This window comes from Bombyx mori, chromosome 5, assembly GCF_030269925.1.
Source record: "Bombyx mori chromosome 5, ASM3026992v2".
Taxonomy (NCBI): domain Eukaryota; kingdom Metazoa; phylum Arthropoda; class Insecta; order Lepidoptera; family Bombycidae; genus Bombyx; species Bombyx mori.
The window spans coordinates 18,721,739-18,749,294 of NC_085111.1; the positions used below are offsets into that span (position 1 = coordinate 18,721,739).

At 37.5% G+C, this 27,556-nt stretch overlaps 1 protein-coding gene and 1 long non-coding RNA gene across 2 annotated transcripts in view; one reads left to right on the plus strand and one right to left on the minus strand.

Annotated features, from left to right (window-relative positions):
* The window catches only part of LOC101737430 (transmembrane protein 205), a 31,090-nt gene extending 7,012 nt beyond the window's left edge, over nt 1-24,078 (minus strand). Inside the window, exons 1-3 of the mRNA XM_004923811.5 lie at nt 23,159-24,078; nt 4,219-4,388; nt 673-836 (exon numbers count right to left, since the gene is read on the minus strand). Of these exons, the coding sequence (XP_004923868.1) occupies nt 673-836; nt 4,219-4,388; nt 23,159-23,397 (573 nt within the window). The 5' untranslated portion in view covers nt 23,398-24,078. The remainder of the gene's footprint in view (nt 1-672; nt 837-4,218; nt 4,389-23,158) is intronic.
* LOC134198970 (uncharacterized) lies at nt 17,449-18,387 on the plus strand. Its single transcript, XR_009973277.1, has 2 exons — nt 17,449-17,528; nt 17,947-18,387. It is a non-coding gene; the product is annotated as an uncharacterized LOC134198970 (long non-coding RNA).
* Nucleotides 24,079-27,556: the final 3,478 nt, after the last annotated feature.

Sequence of the window (27,556 nt, forward strand, 5' to 3'; positions counted from 1 at the left end):
TTCATTACACGCTAACATTTAAGACTTCATATGTACCTGCATAAATCTCGACGACGCTTTAATAAATTTTAATAACAGTAAACGTAACGAGTGTCGCTTTGGCGATCTGTTCCCGTACCTCATCTTATAACCTTTAGTAGATATTAGCGGATCGAAGGCATTAATATTGAGATACTGGCAAATGACTTGTTGCCAGTGTTCAAAATGGTATATAAAGTGCGTGAAGTGAAGCCGTGAACTTTTCGCTTTGTACAATAAATTCTGATGACGTAACAAATGCACTTAAATGCATTAAGTGCTTGCTTTACGCTATTTTGGAAAGTTTTTTTATTTTTATACCTCGTGTGTACACTTCAGTCCAATGATATTATAATAAGCAACATCCCGATTGACAATACGACAATTTGAAATGTATGAAGACGTATGTTGCGAGCCGTTTTAGACGCGGAAGGTATGCCTCGAACAACTTACCTGGTATTAAATGGTTATCGGGGCCCATAGACATCAGCAACGCGAATGCCGCCACCCCCCTCGAGACATGATTAAAGTCTTTGTTTTTTCAGTGCAACGGCAAACTGTTTTTACAGTTTAGACAGTATGAACATAAGATCTTGGCCGCAGCTCTCGGGGTGACCGTAGCTGAGGTCCACATAACGTAAGCAAGAAACTGACCTGTATCCATGAGGTGTTCTCGAATTCCGTAAGGCACTGTGTGCGGAGGTACGCCAGGAGTCCCAGCAAGCTCATGCAGGCGTTGAACGCGTAGTAGATAGGGAACAGGATGGTCTGCACGCGGCCGAACTCGTGTCTCGGAAGGGAGAAGTATAGGACGATACCTGGAGATAAACAGTTTTATTGGTTATTGGTGCTGAGGCTTATTTTCTTGGTGCTGGGCCTGGATTAATACCAGTAAGATAATAGGTTTCCATGTGCCCATATGTTTTTTTTACCACTTTCTGCCGCAAAGTTCGTGCGCTCCGGCTTGGAGGAGAAGGAAGGCTGTAGTCTTGTCACAATTATCAAATCAGAACACATGATTGTTTTGCGTATAAAATAGAAAACATATTGGTGTCTATGCGTCTGGGACCTCATACTGTCTATGAGTTCTATATTTCTAGGTCATAGTGTGTCAGTACCGCGCGTATTACGTCCAAGACCATTATCGTCCATTGAATTTGACCCAGTATCTACAACTGTTATTAATATGACCCGCGGAGGGCGAATGTATTCACAGAGCACCTATTGCGAGACCAAAACAATTTAGCAATATATTTTTGCGGTAAAACCCGATATCGACATGTTGTTGTGCGGCGGTTATCGTTTAGAGCAAAAAGTAAATTCTCAAATCATTAATTTAAAAACAAAAACTCAACCGTACAACAAACGTACTTGTTTGGTTCCAATTAAAAGAAAACGGTCGCCTTATGTCGAGTACGTGCATCCGAAATACAATTACATGCAATTATATCATTATTCTGCTATGTACTAATTTGTTTTACGTCATTCCAAATGTTCGGTTGGATTTGGTGGTTGGCACGCAACGCGGCAATGATTCATGTCATAGCTCACTTTAGATGCTCTGTAAATTACGAAAAGAATTTTAAAAATAATTGTAGAGTACTCGAAATGAAGTCAAACATAATTTACTTTTAAAAAGAAAGGTTTTAATTCTTAAATTCGTCAAGTACACCGTTTTTGATGTTCTAAGATAAAGAGTTTCTAAAGTTATTGTCATAATGTTCTAGAAATTAAATCGAAGATTTGCTTCAATTGAAAATAAAATTTAGTTTTTAATATTTTATGTTAAGTAACGAATATTTTATGAGTATCAGGGAAATTGAACCCATATTTAAATGTTACTAATTTATGACAAGCCTTAAGGGCAACTAAACTTAACTACATTCCATTTAAGTTGATAATGTACTATAATCTCATATTAAGAACTAAAACACACAATGTTAAACTCTAAGTCTCATTTAATAGATCTTTGGACTTTTTGGGTAAACCGAGGCAATTAAAAGTACTTAAATGTAAATAAACATGTGTTTATTGTGGACGTATCTGGAACAATGCATCTGCTAGCGGTGTCCTTTAATATGGTGTTGTAATTAGACAGATAAAACATGTCTGTATTTATATTGTATCTGGGTTATAATTCCTATTATTCAGACTGCTTTAAATGTTGTTTATGGATGTATCTGGGCAGACTGGAGCCGGTCGTGGCCCACCTGACTTTACTCACGTTCTGAACTCGAAATTTAACTACATGTGAGAATGTAAAGACTCTTTAAGTTCAATTTTGACCGATTTTTAAATGGTATTTCACCATCAAACACGTGATGTATTGATTTTGGTGGTTTGATTGGCCTCGACGATGGTAATGGAAAGTCTATTTGTATCTCATCATACAGAACAACTCATAAAAATACGCATATTTTAATCAAATTATAATTAAATAATTAATGTGGACATATTTTATTTATAAATTTGAAATCTTCGTGCATACAGTTAACAGTGTGGGGCGCTTAGTGATAGGCCACCCGTGGATGCCAAGTCATTCTGTGAGCTATTCTCGTTATCTACGCGTGACTTTTTGAAAATGGTTGAAGGTGAGTGGCACATTTACGTCGTAGATGTCTATGGGCTCCAGTTACTACTTAACAGCAGGTGGGCTGTGAGCTCGTCCACCCATCTAAGCAATAAAAAACACATGCTGGTAATTGGAATGAACAATTTTGAGTACAGATATACACAAACATAACGCCCGTCGAGACAGTGACAGACATGAAGTGTAGTAAAACGTATTCTGTTATTCGTGAATAATATTTTTGAATTTCCCTTCACGAATACCTAACATTAATTCAAATTCAAAATAATTTATTTCAACTTAGATGTCAGTATGACACACTTGTTGAATGTCAAAATACAAATAACAATGTTAACTCTACCATAATCTAATAAAATAATAAGTCGACACATGAATAGAATTGATCAAATATGTTCGTGTTTGTTCTAGTGTGTGTCCACGTTATTGTTTGCCTCACGCTACTCTTGTCACAATACAATTTCCAATATTTTAAACCCGTTTTGAACGGCTCCCAGGTCGGACGAATTTTACTGAGAACTTCACATCTCGTAACGACGTCGTCGCGTCCAACACGCAATCAACACGAAGCGTGCAACCCTATACGGCGGAGTAGTTCGGCGAATGATATTAAATTTTAATAACTTGTCAAAACCACAAATTATTAATATTGTTTTTTTTGGATTTTCTTTCAGCTGTTTAATATGAATGGTGGCACTCACAATATTCTCTCTGATTAATCTCTCTAATAATCTCTGAGATCTTGTAAGCATTCAACACCGGGATGTCCGTGGGTTGTTCAAACGTGTATGATATAGAAAAAAGACTTGCTACTTTTTTCACTTATATTTGAGCCTATCCATCAATTTAATTCATAAGCACTCGCTATTTCTCCCTTCAATAATTTGTACTTAGGTAACTCAACGCTAGTTATGTTAGAAATGAAACACATAAAGCTACCGTGTAATACAAAGTAGCAAAATCGTTTGAAGATCTCTAAACCAGCACCATAAAAAACTCTCACTTATAACTTATAGACTACAGTGAGGGCATACCTAATCACACACACACACAGACATACACACGTAAATGCGTAAGCTGATTACGAATATGTAATTGAAGAAAGCAGCTTAACTAGATCGCAACATGTTTTTGTGTTAATTTAAACATTTTTAAGTCAGCGTTTGTTTCCCGTAGCGGAGGACCGCCATCTATACGCCACAGTAACCGGGAGATTGACTTAAATTACGTTGTGTTTAGTGATATTAACAGGCGTTCACTGGTATTTAGTGAACGTCTGTAATTAATATACAAAAACAGATATTTTTGTGATATAAACATTACTTAAGTGGAAACTTGGATGTGCTTTGCTTTTTCTGTAAAGCGATTCTGGTACTTATATTCGTATGCAGGATAACATGTAAATTAAGACGCGGATTGTATTATCAAGTGACTTTCTAATTACAGCATATTTGGTTTTTATGAATTGATCACAATAAAACAAACATCAGACTAATTACTTAATCTGAATATGTAAGTGAAAATTCAGTTTGTTTTGGCGTTGTGCACAGAGTGTAACAAACACAATGACAAACAGACAAAAACTATTTGTTAGAAGAAATAAAGATACTAACCGGACACAAGCGTCATCCATATCTGAGCTCCGAGGTGAGTGGCCACGGCCCCCACGTACAGCGCCCTCCAGCCGCGGACGTTACTAGCTGAGCCGGGCCGGCTCATCCACGCCAGCAGCACCAGCAGCGCCAGCGCCACGTGGAACGGCTGCGATGTCCGTGTCGCTATACTGTTCACAAAATATCTAAATGTTATTTACCGTTTCATTACAATTTTTTTTTCTACCTAAGCTGATAGCCTTGAGCTATTTCAGCGTAACCATAACTAGTAGGTGAGCTCACCGGGCTCAAACCGGAGTGATGCTAAAACTGACCCTAGTAAGAGCCGTGCTTCGCAGAATCTACCACCGGATCGGAAACGCGACCCACTGAGAAGATCCGGCGAGAATGTGGGCTGTGTCTATGGGTTAGTTCGCTCGTCGAGCCCTTCGTCGCAAGCGACGGATTCGACGAGGGCGGTGACCGGTCATTACAATGATTTTCCTACGACAACTATACTCGAAAATCTGTCTAGTATCAGAAGTTCAAGCCAGCGTAAAGAATAGTTTGACCGTCCATGTGAACAATAGTCATGTCACAAGCTACGTCATCGTACTATTAGGGTTGGAAGATTTAAATACGTACCTAACAAATGTTCACGATTGACTTCCACGGTGAAGGAATAACATCGTGTAATAAAAATGAAACCCGCAAAATTATAATTTGCGTAATTACTGGTGGTAGGACCTCTTGTGAGTCCGCGCGGATGGGTACCACCACCCTGCCTATTTCTGCCGTGAAGCGGTGATGCGTTTCGGTTTGAAGGGTGGGGCAGCCGTTGTAACTATACTTGAGACCTTAGAACTTGTATCTCAAGGTGGGTGGCGCATTTACGTTGTGGATGTCTATGGGCTCCAGTAACCACTTAACACCAGGTGGGCTGTGAGCTCGTCCACCCATCTAAGCAATAAAAAAAAAAAAAAAAAAATTACTGCTAGGATTGGATGTGTTATCGGCGGTTGGCGTCATGCGAGGTCACGTCTGGTCGGTAGTCGTGAATTTGCAATGAAACTGTAGAACGTCTTGTTAACACACTGTGCATTATTCAATATTTGCCGACACGGGCACCTGGCGTGGTACAGTGTAATGTGTACTCAGGCGCGTCATGTACTCACCGCGTTACCATCTGCGTGTGTTTGTGCTCCGAGGATATTCTATTTTGCTAAGCAGTTTACCTTAACTTAGTTAATCACTGTTTAAATGTGTCGTAGCAACAGCCTCTCCCTTCTGACAATCATGAAGCTTTTCAATACATTTAAAACATTTACAAAATCTAGAAATGGTTTTGAAAATTTAACATTTCCGTGCCCTAGACTTTTCTGAAACTTATGACAATTGCTTGAGATGCATTCACATTCCTGCCGAGCCAAGAACCCGAAGCTTAGAAGTTCCGATAAAAATAAGATTTTGAGACTTAAAAATGTAGATGAGTTATTATAGTGATGATTATGATTAAAGTGATAAAACTGTAACCAATTTCAAATTATATTGGTGGTAGTTACATAATATGTGGCGTCGGTCGTTTTTACCAGTATCACATTACTTGCACAACTAAGCACTAATTCGTTTATGTTTTAGTTTTAGTCGCTATGACGATAATAAATACATATGAATTAATAATTAAAGTAGAGCCTAAGAAAGAGACTAGATTAATGGCCCAGCTCGAATATTAATCCACGAGGATACTGAGTGAGGGGGGTCGCCAGGAGCATATAATATGTACGAATTCTATTGACTACTACTGTGGTGCTTTAGTTAGCGAATTAATATCTCTTTAATCATTTTATCTAATTTTGAATCTAACTGAATTCGTAATTTTTTAAATATGTACAAACAAAAAATATAATTCAAGGAAAGAGTATGACGAAAACATTTCAGTCACGTCGATGGCAACCGATTTTAAACTTGTTTATCCCGCTCCGATTGTGTCTGATGACGTGCGACAAACATCAGTTGAAATCAGTCATTTACTATCGCAATTTGATTGTTGTTTAAAGCCGACACGCCCACTGATTGTTATAGTACGTACTTATGTGCATACATTGTTTAAAATCGATTTTTGTTGGTTCATTGTTGTGGATTATATTAGTAAACGCATCATTCTGGGATAAGTTCGTATTGATATCAATGTTAGTGGTGATCTAGCAGCAATTTGCACAACTCGTGCGCGCTCTAGTCAAGTTGAGCTTAATGAATTGGTTCCTTTGTCGTGTGAGTCAATAGTGACTACATTACTGTACTTGTCCAAGGTTTGGACCACGGCCCGGCAGCGACGTACTGGTGGAACAACTGTTACGATGTTGAATTTCATTAAAATCTTTTGTTTTATTTAATATCTCTCAAAAACGATGTCGAAATCTATATATATAAAAATGAATCTGCGTGATGTATGTACGTACGCACACAACTTTTGAACGCCGGCAACGAATTGGATTTTTTTTTGTTTTTTTTTGTTATTGCCAGGAGAATGTTCTATAAAAAAAATAAGAAAATTACGCGGAAAATTAGAAAGTTTAAGAAAACTTAACCACCATATTCCATTTTCTAATGTTACCTTATGGCGTTTTACATAGTATTGATAGATTACGTGCTGCAAATATCCCATTGGTTTATAAGAAAGTTCAACAAGTCAAGCGAGGGCGAGTCGCTAGTATTAGTATAGAACAGGTATCGACCGATAAAATACAGAGCAGATAAATCAATCTTAATACTTCATTGAAGCTATTTTAGGACATTGCATGTGCCTGTGTGCATGTGTCGGCGTGCATGGACTGAGCCAGAGCGCGTGCCTCAAAACGTGAATAATTTCTCCACATTGCGCGAAACGTTTACGAGAATTACGCAACGATTTCTTTTTATCAGTAGGCCGCGAACGTCGGCTCTTATCGGCTGGAGTTGGACGACGTGCTAAGTCTCACGTGGGCACGTTGAGGTGACTAGACTATTACCTGGAACAATATTACTGCGTGCGTATACCGCTTGTCAATATTGTGCAGTACAATTATCCAATGCGTGTAGATACTTTTACCAACACATAATCTGTTCAATAAATTCTGCTCTCATCTCAGAGAGCTCACTGGATATGTTGAGATCTCCTTGCTGTCAAGAGACGTAGAATAGAACCGTTGCGTAGCGAATGACCTCTAGAACTCTCATTACACTGATCAGGCTTGGTGTGAATGTTAATCAGTTTTCGTAATGATCTCTCGGTGAGGTCAAATTTTTACCGATTTCAACATTAAATAGGAAGGTTTTTGATTAGATTATATTGTTTTTTTTTCTTTGTGACCCACACAGTCAACACACCTTATAAGTTGCTAGCATAATAATAGAGATTAGAAATAGGAGTATGATTTTCAGAAACATGCATAGTATTACGTATTCTATCTTGAATATGCAACTGCTTGGCCGGGGGGCACGCATGAGACCGCATGACACTGTCGTAGTGTAATATTTTTCTTTTAGCATTTTCTTAAAATAGCAAACAGGTACTTGAAGTCAGATTAAATCTACAGATCATAAAGATAATGCATCTATTTTTGGTTTTATCGATAACAATAGGATATTTATCCAAGTAAGAATGACAATGCTAGAAGAGGCTTATTCTCAAAATTACCATTTTGTATTAACTGTTAACTATAAAAAATATAACATTATTCCTTTAAACGGAATCTAATAAATAATGCTATAATATTCTTACTGTAGGGGTATTTTACAAGGAGATTAAAATATGACGGATCATTTCAAAAAACTCCTTAGAGTACTTCTCGTTCAACACGCAAAATGCGATAATCGGTCCTTAAATTCTCTAATAGTTCTCAAACGTGTGTTGGCGACGCAGATAATGTGGTTCATCGCAATGTACTCGCATTTTTAGATGCCATCTTTATATTCCGTTGTGCTTGTGGAGCCACTGGCATTTCCTTAACCTCAAGTGCACCGTAATCTTGCTAAAATCCGTCGCAATGTAATAGTGTTGTGTGTTGCTTCTATACGCGTTTGTGCCACAGTACTGCCTATTTTCGAAGATATAAATGAATAGTACATCTCACTTTGAAGAGCGGGATGACGTTCTTCTCATCGCATGTTTCAAGCTATATATATACCGCTTACCGTTAAATAATTAATTGTAATCATTAACCAGAAATTTCAAGTTCTCAAGGGAACATCAACGGCGGCGCGGCGTCCCGAATGAAGCACGAGTGGTACAATTAATAGGCGGTAAGCAAAGTGATTAATCTTAGCTTCATTTCGTTAATTGGTTGACATCGAATAGCGGTAGCAGCAGTAAAGTCATTGAGATTATTTATCACATGATCAGATGACAAACGAGAAAAGTGGAAAGGAACGTACGATTGGGAACCTCGCGCGGCGTAGCTTCCAGATGAAACAAATTATTATATTATATGTTCATGTATTAGAAAAATGTAAAAACCTGTAGTGTAATTTATTGTCGTGAAAAAAGGTATCGATTTTATGAGACTTGTCTCTAAATCTCAAAATAGTGATTCAAAATCGGTAAATAATATTTTAAATGAAAGTCGCCGCGTCACAAATAAACCTAAATGTATTCGTCAGAACAAAAAGATCACGCGGATCAGGTAACATAATGCAATCCAAATAAATGAATAATTCATTCAAGTGTTTGTTGAAAACAATACGAGTTTTTGTAATCAATGCGTTCAAGTTCGCACAAATAAGATTACGTACGTATTCAGAGAATCGCCCGCAGCATAATTGTGATATTTTGAGCTTTCTAGCTAACTTTGATGCTGTTCACAGTTTGATAACATATTATAAGTAAGTAATTATTCAATTTATTATTAGCTATGTTCACCGAACTTTCATCTTCACTATAATTTATCTTTACTGCTGGACACATTGGACTACACATCTACATTAACCTTACCGCTTCGAGCAGGACATGTGGAAAGCGCCACTAAATACGGTCCTGGAGGCCATTGAACTTGAACTCTTAAATTATTTCGGCATCGTCGCCGACCGCAAAACCGGAAAACGACCGGACGACAAAAACCGGACGGTAAGAGGGCGGCGATGATACTGGGTGCTGATATTGTGCATCCGCCTTGGGGTGTTTTTTAATGCTGACTAAACATGGCAAGCAGTTTGCACATTCAAATGGTTTTAAATACTCAATTGCAGACAGACTCAATTGCACTTGAGGAATGTCGTTCAGTAGACCAGGAAGACAACAAAATCCTCAGAGAATTAGTCGCAGAGTGCATTCCGTTGTCTGCCTGTTGTGTAATGTTCGCTTAGATGGGCGAATGAACAGCTCATTGCCCGCCCGGTACCCTGTGCAGCCGTGGTGGGATACAGACATGCGGCGTCTGTATCCCACCACGTGAATGTCGAACCATGAGACAAGAGTCGAAGGTACTGGTATCTCACTCTACTTATCTCAATGCGCTTGAGCCCTTAAAACAAGGCTAACTTTGTGTTGGTTTTATAAAATCTGACACTTTGAATGCGTGTGTTAAATTTAGTACTTTTTGCGGTTTCCCCGAGTCGTAAGCGTGATTATACTAATTTACTTATACGGCCTCATCCCGCGCTTTCCTCCTCACTCCAATCAGTCGTCCACGAACAAATACTTTCGAGTATTTGAAACGTTTAAAATAATATATGTATTAAAAAAAATATCAAGTTTTAATTAAATATTTAACATCCCTTATAATTTATTTTAATATATAAATCTAACTTACTTATTTCTCTGACCAGCCTAAAACGTAGCCAGAGTTGTGAATATAATAACACTTTCATTTTTCTTTCTATTGCCAACCCTAAAATAACCTGCATTGACGTAATATACGAACTTGCGTCAGTCCACACGCTAGGATTAACATAATTGTATTTACTCTAGATTTATTATATATTATTATTATGGTTGATAACTACCTCGATGTATATTCTTTTAGAACATTTTAGTTGCTTCCATAGGTTTATATCGTAAAGAGACAGTCTGTATTGTTAATTTGTATGACAAAAATTACCAACAGCAAAAATAAAAGCAAAAAGTCCCGGTCAGTGTTCTCGTCGAATACGATGAAGGTATCGGCGTTACAAACTAACGTGTGTGGGTCGCGACTCCAGTGGTAGATTCAACGAAGGACTGCTCTTGCTAGAGTCAGCGTTAGCAATTCTCTCAAGCTGAGCCCGTGGCCTCATCTACCCAGCGATTAGGCAGGAGAAGAAAGCTAAATGAATACGGCGTAAAATAGCAGTGTAACACTTAATCGTGGGAAAAACTAATATTGAAATTAGTTACTTTTAGCCACGGTGGAAGAGGAGAAGACAACCAGGTCTCTGTTTGTCAGCTAGCCCGAGCGCCAATAAGGAGACTTTGTCGCCTCCGTGCTGGTGTCTAAATGTGCAGCTATACATAAAAAAGGCAACGTTATTTTAGCATGACTTTCGAGTAAGTGCAGAGATACACCGTCGCCGCGTGACCTTGTGTTGGCGCCGTGACGTGCTGCGTCACGTCATCGCGGCTCACCTGCCGTTACATCGTTGATTAACTAGTTTTTAATCAAAATTTGTCTTTCAACCTTGAAAGAAAGCGTGTTGAGTTAACAATTTGTTCAATTAAATCAAGCCGACATTTTAATCATTGCGTTTTCTGGTTAGTGTTTACTGGCAGAAAATTGTTACAGAATCCTTCATGCGTGTCATTACTAGTATTAGTATATAGTTAATAGGCTGCCAAATAATCACAGAAAATGCGAAAGTCACCAGGAAATATACCTATATTTTTCCAATGGATCATTCCTGTGCTTACAGAGTCTACCCGCTCCACCCAAACTAATTACTTATTATCTAAATATTTTTCTTTCGAAATTAAATTCAATAACATCACCACCATCGCTGTGCCGAGCAACGCTCGCTCGGGTAAACATCTTCGCCGTGTAATGGTCCCCCATAAAGTTAAGTTACATTGTTGTATAAAATTAAAATGATGATTTTATTTATTTTATTTTTTTGATTTTATCATGATCATGATAAAATTAAAATGTAAAAGATGTCACTTTTAGTTTTTTAGCTCGTACCGTCTGTTATTTTCAGAAATGTCCACTTTACGTATGAGACTAGTAGACAGGTACTTGTTAACGAGAATATATGAGAATGACTCTACACTGTGATATTTTGATTAGGTCTATTTTATTTATATTTACTCATACAGAAAAGACCCAAGCGATTTCTTACAAAGCTGAGCTAAGTATGTAGGTTTTAAGTTTCTTCTTACACCCTGATCATTGTGTTAATTTCGCAATCGTCATCATTTTTATTATGTAAAGTATAGGTCTTAGCTTGCATCTAATACTATGTTATTAAAACTTTTCGTTTTTATAATTTACGTAATCTTTTAAAAAATATATTATTATGTCCATGACATTTCAAAATAACGAAACTTACTATCACGTCATTTTGCTAAAAACTAGTATGATATCATTTTACTTTCGGAACTAAAGAAACGTTGATTACTATTAATTTAATACTTATAGCATGTTACTATGTCGTGTCTACAATGGTCTTACATTTTTACTGGTGGTAGGACCTCTTGTGAGTCTGCACGGGTAGGTATCACCACCCTGGCTATTTCTGCCGTGAAGCAGTAGGTAATGCGTTTCACTTTGAAGGGTGGGGCATCCGCTGTAACTATACTTGAGACCTTGGAACTTATATCTCAAGGTGGGTGGCGCATTTCCGTTGTAGATGTCTATGGGCTCCAGTAACCACTTAACAGCGGGTAGGCTGTGAGCTCGTCAACCTATCTAAGCAATAAATAAAAAAACATAGCTTCAGTTACGCAGTGAACAAAATTATTTTGAAACCACCTTCAAAATAATATCAGAAATCATTCTTAACATTTTCTGATAATTCTGACATCGATTTCGTTTGCAGTATTTTTATATTGTTCGTATTGTTCAAATCGCAGTAAGCGTGGCGGCGCCTGTGCCTACCTTCCAACAGGGGGTGGCAGGGGCGTTGAGAACTCACTTGTCCTTGTGTATCAATTGGAAAACACGCGCTTCTAAAGTAAACTTTCGTGTGAAGTAAAGTGCGATCTAATCTAATCTAAGCGTTGCAACAGTTCATTCAGCATTAATTAGGGAAATACTTGGCAGTCGGCAGGCACGTGACAACGTTGCCTTGTTTGCCATCAAAAGAAACTCGTTAACATTGATATATTAGTTATCGACTTCTTCGTTAAGCATCCAATACAAACGATATGATCTAAAATGCATATGAAAGTACCTATGTGTTGATTTGTTGTTCCTCCTTTTACGCAGCTAGGAGGTTCGAGTATTCCAGAGTCTACCGCATTATCATCGCGGGCGTCCGGCCTACTAAAATCTTATCTCTTATCAGTTCGTCCGTCGGACACGTCGCGGCTGGTCCTTAACACGGTCGCTTATCACCATCGATGTTTAGGACACAGGAAATTTTCCATTAGACGGAAATTTATAAGGCCACATGATTTGTTAGCTTGACCTGTGTGATTGTTACTGACTACGAATGCGAACGGGCTCAGGGTCCACCTGATACTAGGTCCGGGGCATAGACATGCTTATTCGATTTCTGAAATTAACGATTTTTCGATCCGATTTATCGAAAATTCTGCAGGAGTCGAAAAGAACAGATGAAAATGTGATATTTTCGTTAATGTGACTACAGTCCTTGTCAGCTCACCTTTTTTTGGTAAAAAATATTTAGCAATAAGATTTTTATTTATTTTTCTTTATTTTGTTCTCGTTAATTGAATATAAATCAGGAACCGATTCATATACTGTTTGTAAGAGAACAACTTAACGACTAATTCTTTTTGTTGAATTTCATGCTAATGTATTGAATGGTTTCTTAATTAATTTCAAAAAGGTCTTTCCTTAATTCAAAGGCTTCTGTTTGTGTCGCATTTATTTTTTATATCTATTTGCAACTATTATTACAAACACCTGGATATTGATGATATTCGTTCCAGAAGTTATAAACCAGTGCCAATAAAAACACGGAAGATTCGTTTTAACTGAAAAAATTAAACTGTAATAACTCACTAATATGAGCACCTATATTTAATTTCATGATGACTAACACATTGGGATCGAACTGAAAATATAAATATTGTGAATGCTTTAAGTCTAAAATTGTCTTCGTAATAATCCAATTAAATGTTTAAGTAAACAAAAATAAACTTTGAAGACACTCAAAATATGGTTTACTTTTAATGCTATTTGTAGGGATCGTTCCTGGTATTATAACACTTTGGCAACAAATGACGTAATGTACGGCCTCTTTTCGACTTTAATATAAATATACGCATAGAAAATAAATGATAGACAAATATAATCAATTTCGCAGGCACATTATAGGTAATTTTTTCCTGCCTATGCTAGCGTTGAGAGGCTATATCAGCGTTACCCTAGCATGTAGGTGAGCTCTCGGGGCTCAAACCAGGAGGTGTTGCTAACACTAGCCCTAGCAAGAGCAGTGCTTCACAGAATCTACCACCGGATCAGAATCCCGACCCACTGAGAAGATTCGGCGACAAACTCAATGGGCTGTGTCTACGGGTTAATTTACTCTCTTTCTTAATTATTCCACTAAGGTAGACGTTACAGTAAAGGAAAAGATAAAAGAATCTGCTATTTAAAACCACGCACCTCGCTTCACTTCGTACTGAAATAATAAAATAAAATCTTCAAAATACTGTTCGTGAAACAATATGTAGTGAGGTCGCGCCAACTCGTGTGGGATTCACAGTGTAACGACACATTTGCACTTATACCTTTGCTAATTTAACGAGGAATGCTGTAAATAAATGTCTGAGGCAGTGAGAGCGTATTGTTTGACTAAAGTTTGTTCAACCACAACCCCTTCGTGTTCAGATTCAAGGCTGTTTATGAACTGACTTCAACTCAAGGAACGTATTCTTTCTACACAGACGCAATTTGGTTATGGACTTGACATAAATATTATATATGTAGTTTAGTCTTAGCTGATTGTTCCCATGACTCATGATGCGTGGAATTCAAATGAGCCCATGGACTTCAAGTTCTAAGATCCGCCCTCTCCACAAATTTGTAAATGATTGCATGGCTGTGTCTGTTCCATACGAAATTGAATGTAAAACATATATTGAAATACGGATAGTTATTACAAGGTCTCACATCTCGATTCAGATATTTTTTTAATATTGAGGCCTTTGAATCTGATAGTTATAGATGGAAAGTTAAGTCCTCCATTAGCTACGAGAAGTCGGCAAGAAAAATCGTGGGCGATTATGATATATGTATATAAAGTTTTGTCGGACACAAATCGTAGACGCAATCCATCTCGCCTCAGACCGCCTGATAGAGAAACGGATATGTCGTGTTAAAGGACCGGCACACCGCGGTAGGGTCCCCACTAGTTACTAGGGCATTTGTAACTGGTTGTTTAGTACACGAATCCTAAGCACTACGTAATACTACAACACTTATAGGTAGCATTCTAGACATTCATTTCAGTTTATAAAAATGTAATGTTACTGGTGGTAGGACGTCTTGTGAGTCCGCACGGGTATGTACCACCACCCTGCCTATTTCTGCCGTGAAGCAGAAATGCGTTTCAGTTTGAAAAGTGGGGCAGCCGTTGTAACTATGTTGAGACCTTAGAGCTTACATCTCAAAGTGGGTGGCGCATTTACGTTGTAAATGTCTATGGGCTTCAGTAACCACTTAACACCAGGTGGGCTGAGAGCTCGTCCACTCCACAAAGTCTTAAAAAAAAATGGATACAGACTGTAATAATCCAGCACACGGTTCTTTCTCTTCCATTTCTTGTGTGTTGTGTATTTACCAAACATGTTTTTCTTGATGCTTATCAAAGTAATCCATGTTTATTTTTAATCATTGAAAAAATACCCTTCGTGATCTGACTCAGCTCGCGACTTAATCAAAATAAAGATATGCAATCACATGGACATCATTACTCGTTTGTAGGGCGCGTGGCTGTGGGCTTCATATCAATTGCAAAACAAATATGTTATTAAAAGGCTGCTGGCTGTGAGTATTCGTGAACACATTTTAGTCACAACATGACCTTCAAAATTGATTGAACGTTATACGTAATGAGAGACGTTGCACCGCTATGCCGGGGGTGGCTCATGTATAACACCGGCTTGCGTCGTATTGAGCTTGGAAAATATAATTATAAAAGGCATAACCCTGTTATGTGGCTTGATAATTAAAACAATAACCCAATTATGCTATCAGTGCTTTCGATTTTGAATTAAAATTGTTTAAATCTCGTGTTATCAGTAAATGACGTATAAAAAGGTGATAATCTCTTTTGATTCTGAGCAGATTTGAAGGTCGCATCTGTCTAACAAGAGATCGATCTCTGATACGGGAGGCCTTTCAATTTTAAGATAACTAACATATTTTACAGAATTTATACAAAAGAGAACTTGAAATTTGAACAAGACAAAATATGATAAAAATTTATAAACACACAAACAAGCCTATTTAAAAAAAAACTATTATATTTTGAAAAATCCTCAGCAATTATGAAGAGTAGAATGAATACACAAAGGCACATATATTTTTTTAATAATTAATTTAAAAAATTTAAACTATTGATAAAAAAACATTTTTATTTATTTATATAGACTAGCCATTGATGTATTTTTATTAGGGAAGATTGGCACACGATTTTTTATTCATAATGCCATAATGAATGAATATCACATGAATATCACTTATCCACCTTGAGAAATGAGGTCGAAATTCCGATAAACGTATTCGATTAACGATTGTGTAAATCTTGGGTTCAGTTAGTAATTAACTTTACTTAGTAAATCAATACGCGTATAATATAAGAAAATAATATGAGAACTAAGTCTTTTCCTTTAAATTTTGATACTTTATCAGTTGAAGTAGGAACAATCTGTGTGTACATCTGCAGATCTATCATGAGGCCAGTCTCTAATTGACGTCACAGCATCTTAATCAGTAATGATCTTATCTTGAAATGCGATGTAGTATATTTTTCCTTTTTCTTATTATTTCTAGAATTTTCTATTCAAAACATTTAACTGTTTATTGACTTCGAATTCAATATTCCTCTATGTCAATGAGGACACGGTTGCACTGAGTGCAATCACTATAGTCACGTCAATTATTGCTTTAACTCAAATAGTTAACATTTACTGTGTAAAATTGTAATTTTCCATGAAGAATGTCTAACTCTTTAATATCTAGTGATACTTTGTCGATGTAGCTGCCTTGAGCTAATAGGACCATTTTGGGCTGAGTCCACCCGTCCTGGTAAGAAAGCTTCCGCTCCACCGCTCTCCTTTCATACCGAGAACGCATCCCGAACGCAGTAGAATTTCCCAGGTGTTCGATCCACGAGCATATGTAAACGTGTTCGAATGCACGTACCTCTTTACAATGTTTAGAAGATCGGTGCATTTGTTATGAAAAACACAATGTGATGGCCATAGAAAAATAACCTTTGTTGTATCACGATAAGACGCATTTCAATGGTATGGTGGAGTGTGAATGAGGAATGGCTCGTGCTGCTTATTCTCACGATAAAAAAAGAATACCATAGGTATAAAAAAAACAAAAAAATTATAATTAACTTATTTAATGAAACGAGCAGGAAACTTCGAAACACCACGGACATCCCTTAATAATTGATAACAACTAACTGGATACCTCATTTGGATACTGACTATTGACTAATCATAGAGTAAAATAATGTTATTGGTGAAAAAAATTAATTACATTTGAAGGTGGATAAAAAGGTGTTGGTGAATATTACATCAATCAGATATATGAGAGTACTATTTAAATATTGGTACAGAGAGAGAAGAGTGGACGAGCAATACATGTTTGGCTGTCCCTTAGACTACTTAGACAGGATAAAGTTCAGAAGAAGAAAAATATTTCAAATAAAGTGAACGATATGAAATTATCGATTTATAAAGCAATCTAGAAGTTTCTGTTGAGGCAGATGACGCAACCATTACAAGTTTTGTGGCGGTGGCTTTTTATAAAATCAACCGCTTTTAATATTGCAGGCGAAGAATGTGCTGGGAAAAAGCAGTAAAAACTCATTTAAAGGAATTGTATTGATTGCTCGATAAAACGTATATAAATAGTTAGTTTAATGACTGTTTCCGTTGAAATTTGCACTCGTTTGGTCATTTTACAGCCGGCGTTTGCACGAAGCAGACATGTTTCATTTTATGTATTTAATTACAGGTAAGTTAATAAGTGCCGGTCTTATATTTACATTACACCAAATGGGCCATCAAATCGTATCTAATGCGGCTGTGGGCAATGGACCTTGAATAGATAATTTATAACTGAACTGAATTATAAATTGTAACTATAAATGAAAGAAGAGTTCTTGAAAGCACAAAACTGTGTAATTTTCAGATTTGTAGAGTTAGTTCTAGTCTAAAATAGCCATTGTTAAAACTTGTTCTTGTTTCAGTCCGAATTACATAAAGGCGAGAAACAATTAAGATTGTTTCTCCTTTTATGCGAGTAAAGATTGTACTAGTGAGACAGCCCAGAATGCATATTCTTTCCTTTTTTACAAACAGTTTATCAGAACTGTTTTGAAAGTTTCCTAGTTTTCTTGAGAATGTTTTGGATACATGACATTTTATTTCAGCTACATGTTGAGTTTCAACTGGGACCGGCAGTCGTGTCGTCGACAGACTTCTAAATATACTCGATGTGTGGAGAAAGATACAAATAAAAAGCAACGTAAATATAAACAATTAGGTACGTGCAAAACCAACATTACGCATTATATTTTTTGCATGAACCGAATAGTCTTGGAGTGTAGTCAAAATATTTGCTGGCAAGTCTTTAGGATGTGCGAAAATGTGAGACAATCACGTGAAGATAACTCAATTAGGTCACTTTGGTTGTTATAAACAGAGATTTGTAGTTGAATCGGGTTTAAGAGTCACTCTGTGATGGTCGGCCTCGTTGTCACGGTGCTTTTTTAATTTATAGATAGTTTGGTGTTTGATCTTTCTCCACCGGCGACATATGCTTTTGTTTTTTTATATTACAAGTAATAAAAGTCATTCTAAATACACGAAAATTACTTATTTATTTCGCATTTTTCTAATCGAAACGCTCTACGTCCGTGAAACAATAGTAAAACATACAGATGTAGCCAAAACTTTCCTTAATGTTTTATAGAAATTGTTTTCACAGAAGACTAGTTCGGGAGGAGGGAACGGCAATATATAATATGGATGTCGACTAATACAAAGATGTTTTTAATCCGATCTGATAGATCGGCAATACAATTAAAGTTATTTTTCAAATGTTTCGACACCCGCATGTCTTTCTCAGCGCGCGCTATTAGGCACAAATAACAGATGACGATGCACTTTACATTAGATACAAACAGGATGCGCGCTCCATTTGAAAACTGCTCCCTGTTGATTGAGAGGCGTTCGTGTTGCCGCCGAACCAGAAGTCTATCAGTCCTAATACGAATAAAGGAAACTGTAAATAATGTTATTAAGATAAGTTCATGTCGTTGCATTGTCTGTCTTCTAACTTAGAAGTTGATTGAAATAGCACACGTCAGAGTGGCGACAACTTATCTGCGGTAAGTTACAACACGTATTTAGATAAATGTACATACGTGAATACAATGTAACGTCAATTAAAATGTATTTAATGGTAGGTATTGTAATTATAAAGAGAGAAACAATTTGTCACTATGTTGTGATAGTTTTACATTTGCTACAAAAGATATAGTCACAATTTAACGATCAATGTGTCTGTCGTGTCTCGACCCAACGTACCTTAACTTCTTAGGAAAAAGAAAGTACATAGCCTAAGAAGCTTACACGGCAATTGCTTCGAAGAAAAGCGCGTCGAAAACAGTATTATTATTTTTTTGGTTTAGCATCTATATTAGCATGGCCTATGTAGTGTTAAGTGGGTTCTGAAGTCTATAGACGTTACGATGCGATTGTCGCCACCCACATTGAGACATATGAGGTCGAAGTGTCATTAGTCCCACCCTGCTTGCACCCTGGTCACATCATCCTAGCCTGTACATAGTTGCAATGACACAGTGAGATACACAATTTGATTATCTATTCCTTTAAAACTCCTCTGATCGACTGTTCTTTTAAGTAACGTTATGTAATAGCGTCTAATTACGTTTAAAGAGGCTACTAATATAATGAATTCCTTCGTATATATAATGTAACACCAATCATAGTTTCGATCAAATTGAAACCTTTTGTTAAGAACTCCACGGGTCCCCCGGAATTAATATAAATTGTTTGGGGCGACCCCCTTCATATGCAATAATTAAAATTGATGCGTCTTCACACCCGAATGTTATAGGCAATTTGTTTTAATTAACAGCGATGTGTTAATATATACGAATGTGGGCATTAAATAGGTCATATCGATGTTCTAGATAATAAATTGCTAAAATTCTCGCTTTATATTAGATACGTTGCGATGGCGGACAGGTTGTGGATCGCTATTTTTTGGGATGTCTTCGATGAAGCTATTGTAATGAAGAAGGATAATTTGAATTCTATATCGTATACAGTAAGCGAGCTTTACATATTGCTATCTAAGTGATATTGTACCGTTGGTGTCTGATTACACGTTACTTTTCATAAATAGGGCACATGTTTGGGATTCGGCAAAAAAAAATCACGATTACATGTAACGCTTGTAATTTATAATGCTTGTAATGGTTTATTGAGTTAGTTCTCTTCTGTTTTAGACCATCGATGTTAATAATATTAATTAACATATCACTTTACCGATAACACAATTTTAATGGAATATCTATCACTCCTCAATAGCAGATTATGATTCAAATTTATTATTGGCAGTTTATTCTTTTATAAGAAATACCAAACGAAGAAGTCAGTGCTTATGGCATGTTGCAATGGATATTATTATGTGGACATACAGCCTAAGGAAGGTTGACGTCAGGTAGCCCCATGGTCGTAATAGTTACCAAATTCCCATGCATCATGATAAGAGGATTAACCGCGCCGACCCTGCTTTGTATGTAACAAGGGTAAGAAAAGGAAATTTTCTTTAAGTATAAAATAAAACAGTTCTAATCCATGTCCGGCATTAAACCAACGTTCCCGCCGACTTCCATCCGGATTTACTTTCGTCGGGCGATTGGTAGCCGAGGTCACAGATAAAACCGTGACGTGCAGACAGCTGACCTCGTCACGGCTTGACATAGATAATCTAGATTTAGTCTTTTCAGAAATAATATAATAATATTACGGTCTTGAGCCTACGTCTCAAAGTGTAGTTTTGTCAGTCTGCGCGGGTTGGTACAACCCACACATATATTCTTGCCGCAAAGTAATGGCGTTCCATTACACGGCGTGGGATACTCTTGACCCCAAAGTAATTGAGACTTCGAGATGTATCAAGTTGTGTACATTTTAGAAAAGTTGAGTGTCTGAGAACTGCTAATGGCTGACAGCCACATCGACAGATTGGGTCACCCATTGGACTGTTAGTGCATTTGTCCACTTGTGCTAACAACATAAGAACGTCAGCTGGTACTAACTAAACTAGCTGAACTAAAAAGTTTGACGCAATTATTATGTGTACAATTGTGAACAATTATTACAATTATTAACGGTTTGATTAACAGCACGAATAAAACGAAAGAAACTAAAGGCCACTCGGTGCTGCTACGAGCCGATAAGTTTCCAGTTGGAGTACGAGTAGACAGGACTTTCTAACTCGACTGACAGTAGGGTATATTGTGCATCTGCAGGTGTTCGGTATCTAAAGTAGGAGAGCTTTTTTTTACAATGTATGTTTTCTCCGAGTGAGACCCCGAGCGCGGAACCCATCTACTTTAATCAATCATATGTATGCCGGTGATCAAGTGGGAACCTAATCTTAGTTGTAGAATTGAAGAAGAAATTAATATGATTGTTGCAGCTAAAATACGCTCTCGCAGTATACTGCTAGTTACTATACTAGTCTTAGATTACTAGGCTGGAATCTTAGATTATTTAGTCGACCGGTGATGAATGAACATTAAATTATCCTACCTATATCATAAAGCTATATCATAAGTCCGTTAGTTGTAGGTGAGACTTGGATATCAACCTTGTAAAAAGACGCTTGTGAGTCCGCACGGGTAGGTACCACCACCCCGCCTATTTCCGCCGTGAAGCAGTAATGCGTTTCGGTTCGAAGGGTGGGGTAGCCGTTGTAACTATACTGAGACCTTAGAACTTATATCTCGAGGTGGGTGGCGCATTTACGTTGTAGATGTCTATGGGCTCCAGTAACCACTTAACACCAGGTGGGCTGTGAGCTCGTCCATCCATCTAAGCAATAAAAAAAAAAAAAAAAAAGACGCTTGACAGAACTTGTCCAACCGTTGGTGTTGTGAACCAAAATAAATCAGCTTTAATGAAATACGCTAAACGCTTAATAAGTGATAAAGGGTTGTGCGTAACGAAAAGTGTGTTCACAAATCACTATTCACAATCTTTCAGAAATTAATAGATTTTGTTAATTAAACGTGTGATGGGCGAACCACCCGCGACTGTACCGGGGAGAGTTTGATAAGAAACAGGAATTGGAAAAATGAGCACAATACAAATATTTAGTTGTTGAATCACTAATCATATAATGATATCGTCACACCCTTGCATCTAATTTTATAGCCTTTGGGAGGCTGTTCTACTAGTTAGTCCTACTTTGTATATTTTTGCAGTACCTTAAAATTCTGAAAACAGTGAAATAGTAATGATTGGGCTCGATACAACTAACTGGGCAAAAGAGGGAGGCAAACGGCGTACTGATTCTTCACAGATATTAGGTCTTAAAAAAGTTAATCCAGGTTCCCAGAAAACTTTTTTATTTATTTATTTGTTTGATTTTGTATATTACGTAAAATGTTTACGATAGCTGTGGAATCCTTCGGTATTTTTGAATTTTTATAAACTCTACACTTCTAGACGAACAGGAAACTTAAACTTTAATAATATAGTTACGTATTGGATCATGTCGTGGCAGCATGCGGAGTAATAAAAAAAATACTGTACGTTTTTTGAATTTATATTAAGTTTCTCAATTTAAATACCGGTTTTGAATAAAAAATTAATTATCGTGTATTTGTGTGATTGTGCTTTCATCGGTTAATACAAATACAGGTACATTTTTTAACCTAAAAGCTTTTTACATATTATTACTTTTTTTTTCTTACTTGGAAATGCCATATAAGTAGTTGGCGGTGCGTACAGACACGTGAGGTCATTACATTAACCTGTTTGTTTTCTCGTTTGACTGTCTCTTTTCGTATGCCATGAACATGAAGCTTTTTAAAATTTTGAGTCTGTATGAACACACTTTTCTTACTTCTTACGAAGACTTAACAAAGGTCCTGGTCCAAAATCATTGAATTGTTGTCGTTACGTTCAAATGTACAAATAATATGATTAGAAGTAGTTGAAAGGCAGTGTCTGCGTAGGTCCTGGCGCATTGTATTGGTTGATCATCACCAAGGTTTTCTTTATCAGATTAGAATTTTTCATCTGCGTAAGAACCTAGTGATGAATATATTATGAGCGTGTTTTCTCGTTATTCTCATTGTTTTGATGAAATTGACTTATGTCCGATGAAAACCGCATATAATTGCACACGTTCGTTTCTCCATTGCTGCGGCGTGTGGTAACCTTACTTGTAGTACATTGCGGCAAATATTATTAAAGCAAACAAATGTTAAAGAAAGTAAGCATATAAAACTTCACGTGGCAATTATAAAACTGATTGCAATTCAATCGATTGTGCACAGTCGCGGTTTAGTTGCGTTCGACAAAAGGAAAGATACTCACACGTATGCCTTCGACTCTTGTAGTCTCACGACAGCCTGTTTGAAGACATCATAAGCAATTTTCGTGTACTGAGTGGACACGGCCAGGAGGTCCGGCTGGTACTCCACCTCTCTCTGCTTCTCCTCGTTGACAGGGTCTGTGGTGATATTATGTTTCAACTTCATTCGCTCTAAAGTACGTGACACTTTCGGTGGCGTAGGAGCCTCCAGCGTTACGTCGCGAGTACACATATTACACATTCTATTCAATACGTCCGTACGCGATCGCGTATACTATACGTGTGAACGACGGCGGGACTCGAACGTGTATATAAAACGTGGAAATCGCATCCCCACCACCGAGCCCGCGGCGCCTCAGATAACGAACGCATTCTATGAAAATACTGCAGGAATCACCTCGAGTTACGTGATTATATTGTGTATGTGTGTTTAGCGGTTCTCAGTAATATTTTTAGGACACTTATTCGTAAATAATGACGTATTATGGACTGTTTATACAGATTGTATAATTATGTTCGCTTTGCGCTTCACGATTCGCTTGCTTGGAATCCAAACTAAGATATGGGAAAGTAAGCCTGTACAACTCCTTCTTAATGTTTCCACGTAGGTACGTGAGAGGTTAGTGACGTCGTATTGGGTTCGAAGGATCAACGTGTTCTAAAAAATAAATTATCGTTTCGTTTTTCTTTTGGGGAAGTTGTATTGGACTTTATTTTCCTTAAAGTTTTGGTCATTATTTCTTGTAAATTTTAAGACGAGAGATCACGGCTTATAACCTTTTGAATTTCGTACCGGAATGGAACGTGACGAAGCTTCGCACGTGTTTCTTTTAAATGGCATTTAATACAATTTGGTTTTAGTGAAAATATATTAATATTACAATATGGAGGTTTTTTATATGAAAGACAGACGACCATACGAGACGAGCTTTTGTCAAGGGCTGGCCGGCAATCATGGGCACTGTCAATACCAGCCGTACGCTTATACTCATTTGAAATCTGCTCTTCCAAAATTGTAAAGTTCTACGAGTTGCTTCCTGAAGCGATTTATCCATAAGTATGATGGCTATTGTTTATTAAATACCCTTGAGTGAAAACCCTTATATGCTTATTGAATACCCTGATTGTGTTTGTTTGTGTCTCAACATTATAGCGCAATGAGCTCACTCTCCTGTAGGCTTCGTCTCATTTCGTACTGTTACGAAGGTTCCCCGTATACATTAATGCCAACCCATTCCATATCCTGTAGTGTCAGCATATTCCTATCCTAGCGTCTCGCCGGCCCTACCTTCCCACTTCAGTTCCATTTCAATATCCTAACTAGACGGTTGTCTCTAAAATTATATTTTGTATTATTAAATATCCTTTTTTTAAAAACCTTTCTCAAGTATCCTCATAGCAGTACGTATGCTCGTTTTAAGTAATTGCAAGAAAATTAAAAGCTTCGGAGTATTAATGCTTATTTACAATAATAATCTACGTGTAAAAATGTAAAATATCGTGTACAAACGATGTCTCGGTACTGAGTTAGCAACACTGGTATATAGTTGTAGTTTTTAAAAAAGAAATTTAATAATTTCTGCTGATTCGACTTTCATATTAATAAAGTTAATAATTAGTCGCCATAAATAGATTGTACTTTACTCCGTCGCGGCTCATGCGGGTGCGTACATACTCCACTCAAATATTTGTTTCCGATACATTTGAAATGTAATTAACTTGTATTTATGTTTGTTTGTTTCGTTTTATGACAGTTTTAACAATTTGCTTTGGTCTAAGTAAATTACCTGGTTTTACGCGCGATGAAGCAATGTTTGAATTTGCTTTAATATTTTTTACCAAAGTCCATAGTTGTGAGTGTCACCAACTACCTTGGGACTTATTTATGAAGTCCAAATCTCACAGTATAACTATATGACTGCTTCGCTTCGGAATAAGGAAGATGTTGGTACGTGATGTTTAGTTACCTACCTAGTTTAGATAGTTCTTCCATGACGCGCGCACACCGGCAGGGTTCTACAATTGTATCTATACATACAGATAACTAGTTTGACTTGGTACAGTAGGTACTTCTTCTCCGAAATAACCTGACTGATCAGATCCTGTGGGAGACGTTGCAATTGTATTTTATTCTCTCGGTAATTTTAATTTTAACGTCTGTAGGGCGCGCAAGTGCTTTAATAAATTAATTTACTGACCATTTACTGACTAACTGAATTTAGGACTTCTTGTGAGTCCGCGCGGGTAGGTACCACCATTCTGCCTATTTCTGCCGTGAAGCAGTAATGCGTTTCGGTTTGAAGGGTGGGGCAGCAGTTGTAACTATACTTAAGACTTTAGAGCTTATATCTCAAGGTGGGTGGCGCAATTGCGTTGTAGATGTCTATGGGCTTCAGTAACCACTTAACACCAGATGGGCTGCGAGCTCGTCCACCCATCTAAGCAATAAAAAAAAGCACGTCCTCGTAATGTCTGTCCTAGTCTGCGAGACTACTGATCAGTAACTACGTAGTGGGTGCAGTCTCGTGTTCTAACTGTGGAAACGCATCTCGAGGTGGGTCATGAGTTCGTTCGACCATCTATACAATTAAGAAAAGAAATCCACCATGAACTCAAGCTAATTCTTTGATTTGAGCCAGTGTTATTGACAGTTGACAAAGGTCGATAGGTCAATCTAAATAAAACCGCATAAAAGATAGAGTGTTGCAAGAAATCCAACGTCAAGGAAAAACAATAAGTTTAGTTTCTAAAAATATCACCCGCATTGAACGATAGTTAATCATTCGTTTTGAACTAATTAGAACTCCGAAGAAGTCGCCTTCGTTACTTCCCGTTGGATCAGTTACAAAAATAGCCGGTCTACTGTCCCCCGGTCACGTAGTCCCGTGCAATGCTCTAGAACAATAGAGATTACATCTCGGGGGATGAATTAGTCAAATTGCTATCCGCTCGGGATATTATACTTCCTACTAACGTTTCACGCTGACTTCGCAGCGAGGACTAAACAGCTTAAATCATAAACACAAGCATGGGCGAGTTTGTCTTGTTTTTATCTAGCAAATACATGCATGTCTACATCTATCATATATACAAATCTTCCTCTAACGTTATTATTTGCTCGTTCGCTGGCATAGCCGTTGTCCAGTGACATAGCCTGCCTCTTTTACGTGTCGATTTAGTGTGGAACGAGAAATCCGGATACTACAATTAGTTACAACTGTCACCGAGACAGACTAACAGTAGCAGCTTAGATTTCGGTCTCATATCTTAAGGTGGGCGGCGGAATTCACGTTCTGGTGTTTGTGGGATCCGTTAAACCCCTGAAAACCTGATGGGCCATGGGCTAGCAGTTCTTTCACCTTATTTATGCAATAAAAATCTTTTATTTTAGTGCCTATCCCTTTCCTGTTCTACACTTGGAACGGATCTAACCTGGCCAAATCCCGTGGTGCAAATGGTATTGGTGAGATCATCTTGTTAATAGTCCTCTTCAACAAAATTATTAAGGCGCGTTGTTCACTGTTTCAGTGTATAGTTTAAGGGAACTACACTCGGGTGCAATGAAATCGCACATCTGTACATTTTTTGAAAAATATTATTTACTTCTTTTTATTTAAAAAAATACATATATTTTTTAACATAAGGTTAAAGGATAGTTCAATACCTATTCAATGATACCACATAAGACATGATAAGTTTACCTGCCTGCTGAAACAAAACGACAACAGCAAACTCCAAAAATTGCTCCCTCAACTCATGCGACAACTGCTTAGTCTTTCCTTTAAAAAAAAAGAAAAAAACTAGTGTCTCAGTTAAAAGAATATATATTACAAAAAAAAAAACAGGCAGTTGAGCACACAAATTTGTAGGGTGTGGTTGTACGGCCGATCTGACTCTCCCTCTGTAGGTTACCCTCCTGAATTCCGGCAGCCAACGGACGTGGGTTGACCCGCTGAAGCACCACGTCTGGACTCCTGGAGGTTTCCTGGGCTGGCTAGATCACCAGGGTACGGGTTACTGTGCGGAGATGACCTTTTCAGCACAGACGCAGATTATCAAGCGAAGCAAGAAGCGTGAAAGGCAGCAAGGCATGAACCCCTAAAAGCGGGGTCGAATCCGTTTATTTTAATCGTGTTAATATTAAACAGCACACGATATTGCTGTACTAAATATATTTTTTAAATAAATTATTTGTAGGTAAGTCGTCTAGGTTTGAAAACGAACTTTAACTGAACTCGAATACAAACGTAAGACTAATAAGGAAGTCTAGTGACGACTGCCGGCGGCTGCGCAGTGTCTGCGCCAGCCGAACCTACGTCTCGGGGGGAGGTGGGAACTATTGTTCTCACCTCAGCGGTAAAATAACTGCTTTGAACATTAATACTTTTGTTTTAAGGTTT